Raw genomic sequence first — 9,453 nt, 5'->3', positions numbered from 1 at the left:
AGCATACGAAGGGTCCCGTACCATTATTTATAAAACCGCACATACTTGTTGCCGTTACCAATATTGAGTAAAAATGAGCAAAAAATCACGTTTGTAGTATGGGCCCCCAAAATATTTATTTTATTCTAGTTTTCAGTATTTGTGGTTATAGCGGCAACAGAAATACATCATCTGTGAAAATATCAATTCTCTAACTATCACGGTTCATGAGATACAGCCTGGTGACAGACGGACGGATGGACGGACAGACGGACGGACAGAGGAGCGAAAACAGTAGGGTCCCGTTTATCCTTTGGGTACGGAACCCTAATAAACAGTTATCAGTTCCTTAGTTAGAAAGGGTAAAAATAAAAGCTTGTAATGAGTATTATATCTACCTAATTCTTGATACAATACTTCTGAAAGATTTCAAGCCGGTGTAAGATATTCAGCTGAATATGGAAAGTGTACAAACGGTTCTGTAAATCTACTTATAGATGACCCAGACTAGAGCAGATCGAGTTTATAACTGAATTTGTATGAATAAGAGGATCTAAACGGATAAAGATAATGGAGTGATCGCAACTTAAAATTTTGGGACATTAGGGTTCACTCGGAAAATCACAAGGAATAATAAAACACAATTAAAATACACAAAAAAATTTATTCACCACATAAAATTTCATTGGATAATAATCTTGCTTTGCTCTTGCAAAATAACAGTTATAATTTTTATAATTTTATATTCTTTGAAGATCCCACATATTAACATACTTATAGCAACATTCACGATCACAGGAAGGTTAAAATTTTGGAATAGAAAACTTATTTAACCATCGAAGAACTTGACACGTCAATATTTGGTGTTCCTACAAATTAAACCTATAGATACATACATGAGTATTATATATTGTAAAACTCATAAGATATCGGGTAGTCATGCATTACATATATATGACATACACAGAATATTACATATCGGCGACCATCCATAGAAGCTTTGAGCAAAGTTACAACTAAACATTATAAAATTATTGACAATAGAAGACTTTCTCATGTATAATTTTCATAAGTATAAAATTTTACCGACAATTCAACGTATTTTCATGTCTTTCGCCAGAACGTTACAAACGTTTGAATTTAGGCTAAATATTTATTTATATATTAACACCTATTTTATTAGACGACTCATTAAGATTCAGAAGACCCATTTCATATATATATATTATGTATTTATATTTATTACATTATTTAGAATATAGACGACGAGTGCGCACATGAATGGAACTTGGCACTAAGGCTGGGATTATACTAACATTTGTAAACATGTACAGACGTCCTGAACGAAACGAGAAAACATCACAAAATAGATATTCATTCTTGCAGTGAACGTGTAAAATCCGTACACAAATAGATTAACTGAAGATGTGTAGCAAAAATGTGAAACGCAAACAAGCGCAAAATTTTAATAATCTAGAAGCGTACATATATTTTTGGATCATTTAAAGACAACTTTTGGTGTAATTGCTTCCTACAGTATGGGATACACGTAGATACATACTTTGGGAACATGCTCCCGATATAGATATTTATTTAAGATACCTACGCAAACTAAAATACCACAGACAAATTAGCGAAATGGGTCTCAAAGTTTCCGTAGACATAGTATACTAGGATAAAAAATACTATTATAACACTTGGTTCAGAAGTCTTCATTTAACAATTATTAACACAAAGTAGATACACTTATCTAGGTGAGATCAAGTAGAAGATAGTTAGATATAAACTATATCTATGCAGTCTGTATGTGTCATCATAAGTTAAACTTATCCTAAGCACAGACTGCACAATTCAGTTTTGTTGTTAGCATCACCAATATGACACGAACATCGCTCACGTCGAAAGTATTCGAGACAAACAATAGTTATGTGATGCGTCATTTACACTTGGTCGTTGGCCAAATTCGGCTATCAAATGCAAGCTAAACCTAGGATATAACACCCTGCTATATTATCTACTACATACAATTTACCGAATACAAGGCGTTACTTTACTGATACAAATGGTGACTTTTACACCTAGTATATCGAATATTTTAGACCATTTAGGTATATTATATACTTTCTATACTTACTTTATTCCATCGAACACAGATAGGGGCGAATTGCGAACGAAACGACCAAATGTAATGGAGACAATCGTAGTTGTGCTTCGGACTATATTTTACATGTACGCCCGGATAATCAACGTTTATTTAGAGTATAACATTAGATGAATAAGTAGTTATTTTAAATAAACCTGTTAAATCATAAGATACAGAAATGTGTAAAAACTGAGCTTAAGTTAGTGGTAAAATTAAAGCTTTGTTTTTGGATAAAAATTGTGCGAAAGATAAAATTTGTCACCAATTTTCTTAATACAATTTAAAAAAATATATAATACAACATTAGCCTGTCAAATAAAGAAAGTATGAAACGTAGCAAACTTTTATATTTTAAAAATTCCACTAAAATATCTCGTTATTGGTAAATTATGATAATATAATAGGTACTTAATATGTGCTTAGTTTAGAAATGGTAAAATTGGTGACAATATTTCATGAATTATTTGCTTATATCGTAAATACAACAACAGTATACATATAGGTAGGTATAACATTCTATACACTTCAGAAGGCAATAGCATTATCTATGATAATATTTTGAAAAGGTCTCAAGAACGAGACTTACACAACGGATTTATATATTGAATTTAATTCTACGGATAACTTTTCTATATTATTTTGTACATCTTGTACAAGTTACTGTAATTTGTGAACATTTATAAAGGTGATATATTTATATCAAGTTTTATATACTGTACAACTTCGAATAACATGTTCAGGTCCGCTTCAGTCGTTTACTAGAATCCCTTATCGTTTGAACAAGATGTTAAGTGGCACTTATATTATTTCTACTTCTCGTGGTATTGTTGGTTAAATCGAGAAACTTTCATGATCGATTATAGACGAAAAACCACAAAAACGTGCTATAACATGGATGGATATAAACAATATGTTGATGTAAAATTCCTTCGCCAGACGATGAACGTTTTATTCGCAATTTTTGGTACCAAAAATAGAGATGATTATGCTGAACACATCTAGCTAGATGTAAAAAATATAGGTATCAATGAACAACAACAAGGAGTAGGTATCCGAGAAGTGTACAAATATTTCTCGCACCTCTACAGTACTCGAGTACATCTATAACAATAATACTTTTAGAAGGCGTCAACATACCACATTATAAGAAGGACCCAGCCCAGTCACTCTTCATAATCTATCTAATACACTGATATTTCTCACAGCTCCATGTTTTATATACCATAGTCGAAACTCTCGAATTCCGAGAACCTCGAGTCCTGTTTCTGAAGGCGCTGCTGGCAGGCCTCGATGTAGCTGTCCTGGATCCTGTACATGCCCGAGTTGGCCTGGTACATGAGGGTCTCCAGGATCCGCTCGTTCTTGATGGCCTTTGACGGGAGCACCACTTTTATCAATTCCTGCGGTGAGATCCTGTACAGTTTCAGATCTCTAGCTAATCTTTCCATAGTGCATTTAAATTCATTTTTGGCATCAGTCTTATTAGCGGACTTGGCTTTGATTTTGTTTCGAGCCCAACTGAGCATGGCCTCGAACTTCCTAACTTCAGGCACCTCGAGGTTTCTGCACATGATCATCTGCACCATGGACTCCGATAGGTTGAGGAACTCTGGCGTTTGGAACAGGGCATAAGCTCGCTGCTCAATGAATGCCAGGATCATGTTTACCAATTCCGATGCTGACGTATATCGCCAGTAGTAATTCTCTAATGATATGAGCATCGTGCATACCACTTCTATTCTAAGAAACTGCTTGGCATGATGGAAACACGCTTGTAATAATTCAGGCAAGTCGTAATGTTCCGCAGCGCAAATGAGTCCGGGTATCGATGCGCAGGTCAATGGACAGCTGCCGGTGTGCAAATAATCGAGAAGAATGCGAAACGTCTCCGGATCGAATTCGATTATTGAAAACTGAAAAACAAACCAAACAAAATATATCATAATTATTTATAGAAAACAAATACACAATAGGAACTGTATTGTTATATTTAAAAATAAGGATAAATTTTCACATGAAAAAAAAATACCTCAGTTTGTGCCAGCTTGGCGCGATCTACTTTTTGAGCATCGGCGCATACTGATAGCCTTGGTACAGCGAGTGCTGCATTTTTGTCTTTTTCCTTATCTTTTCCTTCTTTATCTGCAAAAAGAAAACATGTCAATGAGAAAAGTATACAGTTATGTAAATTAAGTCCTAAATAAGTATAAAACACAGTATCAGCTGTAACGAGGAATGTTGCGCAGAGGTTTATTTTAGGCGCTTTGTCACTATTGTGCTTAGGAATTCCTTTACATAGTATTTCAATACATTTTATTCCACATAGTAACAAGGACATTCAATCACAATGTTGTGACTGTGATGAATTTAGAATAGGATTACGGCGACATAACTATGTATGTTAACGTTCCGTAATATTTTTGAGTTTGATGGTATTGCCAAATGATGAGATAAAAACTTTTTTGATAAGATTGCTTAAAAATTTAAAAGACTCAGGGGTCTCTCGAAGACTTGTGTCATAAGAGGAACAGAAATACTTACTGGAACAATCCTGGGAGCTAGCCCATTTCTTTTTGTCTTCCGCGTTAAGTTGCGAATGCTGTTTGCGAATAGACCGACCCCAGCCTGCTGTGATGGTGCCGAGGCGGGAGAACGCACGCTTCACCATCGGCGAACTTGGCACGCTTTTCGGTCTGAAATTGTACAAGGAGATTGTAAAAGATTATCAAGCTTTGTTATTGGTCCCCATATCTACCACCCCTTTCTAATGTTTCTAAGTTTTTGATTCCGCCAACATATTATTGCATTGTTATTCCTTCCATTGAACTTGAGGACATAATCATTATTGTTAGATAAGTGGATATTTTTTATTACCTAGGTGACTCAATGTCGGGAACTTGTAAGAAGTTGCTGCTCTTTTGTCTAGCAGGCGTAGGAGACAGCAGGGTTGGTGCCGGACGCGCCAAAAGTTCTGCCACGGGGACTTGAGGCGACCCGAAGCCGGTTTGTATGCCGTATAACATCTCTTGGAACACCCTAGAAACACAAAATTAAGGATACTTAAGATAATGTTAAGAAATACCAAAAAGTTTTTTAGTCGCTCATAAGCACTCAGTTCACAGAGTTCCACGGAATTGTCAGCAGAAAACCGACATTCATTTATCAAATTATTTTTGGAAGGAAAAAATCCGAGGAATAATTATGGGCAGGACATATCTGTCAAGTGTCAAATATGTGTACGGCGAAAATAGAAAGGGAATAGGGGTCACAAAAAGCCAAAATCAGGACAGATAATTATTTCGATGCGACCAGACGAATAAAATGGAAGCTACAATATTGGTAAGACGTTATTTATCCCATTTTTAGGTTTATTAATGTCGTCAACAAGTGTAAGTTTTATTTTATGTATGGCATGGTATTATATCATATGGATCGTTGATTAACGCTCAATCCTACTTCGTGTGAGAGGAGGCCTGTGCCCAGCAGTGAGACGATAAAAGGCTATAACATAGTTGAACACATTGATATTAAAATCTAAAATTACCTGCTCCTAACACCAAGTATGGCTCTAACGCCAATAAACTTGGTCTTCTGCTTGGACTGCCCCACTAAGAAGACGACATCAAACAGTTGAGCGTTCTGTGCCATATTGAGCTCGCTGTTGAGGAAGACCCGTGTGAAGTCCTTCGCAAGCTGGTCATAGTCTTCAAACTGGTCCCGCACTGAGTCCAGCAGAGGTGACGATGGTCGCATGTGACCGATGGGTCGCCATGAGCCTGATGACAAGATAGGTATTGCGCTGTAATATCTTTTCCTAAATGATGATGAGGAAATGAACAATTTTGTTGGCATCGGTCAAATCTTGGAATCATTTTTTTCTGATCTTTCATCAATTTCGGATTAGAAATCACCAAATTGTATGACACGATTTTCATGTATCGAATTTGAAAGTCTGCCACCAGTGCATTAATTTTGAAAAAAAAAAGTATTTCATGTTATAATTTCTGAATAAAAATCCCGTTACATGCATTTTATGAACCCAATCGTTATCTACCAAATATGATAATGTTTAGAAACTGTTACAAACTAGTCGATATTAAATTAATTTCTAATGCATTTAGTGTCACTTAACTGTAATGAAAGCTGAATCATAATTTTATGATTCAGAGAAACATTAATTGGCATGTATCATATTCATCTGCTCTTCACATCAACTCAAGGTCAAGTCTCGTAAACAAGAATCGAAAAAATACTCTTCAATATTCTTAAAAATATCTTTTCTATTAATATTATCTTCTATAAATATTTTAATTCTTTTCTTCGAACTTACCTCTTCGATATGGTTTGGGTATTTGTCCAGTCTCAGCATGATTCTGTAAGTTAGCTACAATATCTTCTAGCATTTGACTGCGGGTTCTTTCTTGCATTCTTGCGAATTTGGGCGCGGAGTATGATGCTCTTTCTCCATTAACTATTTTGGTAAGTAACCATTCCCTGGAAATTATAACAGTTATCGTTAGATAAAGTCATAGATGCAGTTTAGCTTGAAGTTCTAAAATATAGAAGTTGTGAGGATAAACATACATACGAACAAACAGAAACTGATTCAACTAGTTCTACTTTTCGCAATGTAGTCTACACAAATAACTGTTACACCCCAATCCCTAATCTTCTCATCAAAAACTTTACTACATTTCGCATATCTGTTCACTGCGGTCAATTATAACTTTACCTAAAGCATGTTCGCAGTAAAACTAATTGCAATAGTTTTGTTGAAATTCTAGCAAAAGGATTTTGAATCCAGTTCTAATATAGGTGCGAATTTATCGTGAAGTAGATTCAGTTGTAGACAAACTAAACCGCGCCATCAAGTTTGCGGTTTGACGTGCGGTTTCTTTGTACGATGGCGTTTAATCCTATGTGCTGCTTATTGGATTTTCAATCATGGAAAGAGTTCGACTTAAATTGAAACAAATGAATGTCGAAGTTTTTCCAAAATTCGAAATTTGAATCTGATTATACCTATAATCGTGTCTACAATGCTTAGATCAATGACTAGTGAACTTGAGTAGATCTCACCTGAACATAGGTCCTTTGTCAAAGACGCTCTGTTCCCACAAGTAAGGCTTGTACGCGCCCACTTCATCTCGCGTTACCACTGACACTTCGTATCGTGTTGGACGACGCTTGATCTTAGCTGATACTCGGACTGAAACGTTCCATTTGGGAATATTATTCCACTTGATAAGAAATAAATGGATTTAATGGAGACCCAAAATATTTAGAGCAATATTTGAAATCAGAAGTGAAGAAAAGGTCTGGGAAGGACAATGTCAAAATATCTAATGAGTTCCGTATTTTAAAAGTAGGTAATAGTTATCTTACCTAATATAAACGTGTGCAAAAAGTGGCTCTTAATACAAGCCGGTGAAAATGCAGTGTTATCGGCTTCCAGGAACACGACACAAACAATGTCGTTCCCTATATGCCGCTTCCTTTGTAGTTTTTGAGGGTCGTGTCTCTCGTAAGGCAATAGAGTTGATACGTGAAACATGATTTCAATTCCTCTCCAGTTTGTATAGACGGAATACAAACCCGTCAGGTCGTGTACTGTGTCTAAACCTCCTTTGTATTTGTCGAAACCTGCGAAGATATTGGGTTGCATAGTCATTATAGATTTGTCTATTGTTTCGTTATTTTCGGCCAGGTTAACAAGGTTTTCTGCCGGGGCTGCGGGTTGTTCGAAAGAGGTACCGCGGCCCTAGCACATAAGGCCTACGACGGAACACGACGGCTTTTAGTCAGTAAGAGTCTGACACTCCCTCACCGCTGCTAACCCACAGCGGGAGGGGTCATTTGATGATTTTTTACGTCGTTAAAAAAAACAAGGTTTTTATTACCACCTGCTTTTAACACAAACCATAGTAACGAGTTGTAATTTTATAGCTGTTTAATTAGGGGACCGTTGTTTTCATCCAAATGACGCTAAGATTTGGCTAAAAGATGCTCTTTTAATGTCAGCTTTGAATTAATGTTTATTTGCCTGTTCTCTGTGTTAACTGCATGTATTTACGTTTAATGATCATTGGCAATACAGTCTTTACCGAAACTGTTATTTATATTAGTAATCTTACCTTTAAGTCTGACTTTCTCCCCTAATACTTGTAAGAACTCTTCAAACATTGGTGAGTTTTCATTATTGTCCAGAATCTCTTCCTCTGTGTACTGGTTTTCCTTCACGTATATGACGCCGACTTTGAGCTCAGACTTTATGAATACCTGAAATAGACAACACAAGATTTTTCAATACAATGGTTATTTGCCATTTTGGTAAATACTGTAGAAAAGTGGGTACTCGTCGCCGGGAATACACATATAACTTTCAATACCTAGCATAGAGCCTAGGTCTCGACCATGCTAAAATGTACCTGATAATATTCTCAACGAAAAGCCATTGTTGTTATTAGTGAATTAAATGAGGACGGTAGCAATTTATTCCAGCATGGCGTCTTTGATCAGAGTGGCGGTGGTGTTCGATCGCCAAAGGCCCCGGGGACCCCGCTCATTATCTTTCCTATCTCAGCCTTCATATAACGATCCCCGATGTCCCGGAATAATAACTCCACTTCATTGATGAACTACCTACATTATTAGAAAAGCCTGTAAAGCTTGCAGGGAAATGTTTTAAGCTTTTTAATTCTTCTTGTTGGTGAGAGTTCCGCGAATAATAGAACAGCAACTGTCAACGCTCAGACGCACGAAGGCATTACTGATAAAATATTTACTCAGAAGAAAAAACTTTTCTTCGCTCTCAAAATAAATACTAAAAGCGTTGAGCCGTATACCTCTTCTTAGTGACGAATTGATAGGAGCTTACCAATTTGACATTAAGACGAACCGTAATCCGGATTAATATGAATACTTTTTCGAAATCGAATCTAGTCTCTAGGGACACTTCTAATCTATTTGGGTGCGATTGAGGGGATAGAAAAATGAGAAGATATCTTATTATTGATGGGTAAATGTCCACAGAAGCGATAGTTCACTGACACTTTGAGAATAACAATGAGAATTAGATTCAGAAACAAGATCTTTCATATTAAGTGCTGCATGTTACAAATTCCAGCAAATACAAACATACGATAAAAATCTGTACTGAAAATAAAATTGTTTTGTTATTCACTAAATTGCCTGTAAAATGATAGAATAAATAAATAATGCCTCAAAATTCTCGTAGACATCGCCCACTTTTATACTTCGATATTTCAATAACGTTTGAAAGGGCTTTGTATCCACCTATTTTCTATCTATAGAATCGTTCATTACTATTA

General features: G+C 36.0%; 1 protein-coding gene across 5 annotated transcripts in view; it reads right to left on the bottom strand.

The window, feature by feature from the left end:
• Positions 1-623: 623 nt before the first annotated feature.
• Positions 624-9,453, bottom strand: part of Rsh (radish) — a 201,662-nt gene continuing 192,832 nt past the window's right edge. For all 5 annotated transcript variants that reach the window (XM_049844570.2, XM_049844573.2, XM_064038527.1 and 2 more), the window contains 9 exons: positions 8,257-8,401; positions 7,508-7,765; positions 7,202-7,331; positions 6,453-6,616; positions 5,667-5,898; positions 4,997-5,158; positions 4,664-4,815; positions 4,152-4,264; positions 624-4,035 (listed from right to left, as the gene is read on the bottom strand). In XM_049844570.2, coding sequence (XP_049700527.1) covers positions 3,337-4,035; positions 4,152-4,264; positions 4,664-4,815; positions 4,997-5,158; positions 5,667-5,898; positions 6,453-6,616; positions 7,202-7,331; positions 7,508-7,765; positions 8,257-8,401 — 2,055 coding nt within the window. In that variant the 3' untranslated portion in view covers positions 624-3,336. The remainder of the gene's footprint in view (positions 4,036-4,151; positions 4,265-4,663; positions 4,816-4,996; positions 5,159-5,666; positions 5,899-6,452; positions 6,617-7,201; positions 7,332-7,507; positions 7,766-8,256; positions 8,402-9,453) is intronic.

This window comes from Helicoverpa armigera, chromosome 16 (assembly GCF_030705265.1).
Source record: "Helicoverpa armigera isolate CAAS_96S chromosome 16, ASM3070526v1, whole genome shotgun sequence".
In the NCBI taxonomy this organism is placed as follows: domain Eukaryota; kingdom Metazoa; phylum Arthropoda; class Insecta; order Lepidoptera; family Noctuidae; genus Helicoverpa; species Helicoverpa armigera.
Note: the sequence above shows the minus strand (reverse complement) of the source record. Positions and strands in the feature narration are given on the sequence as shown.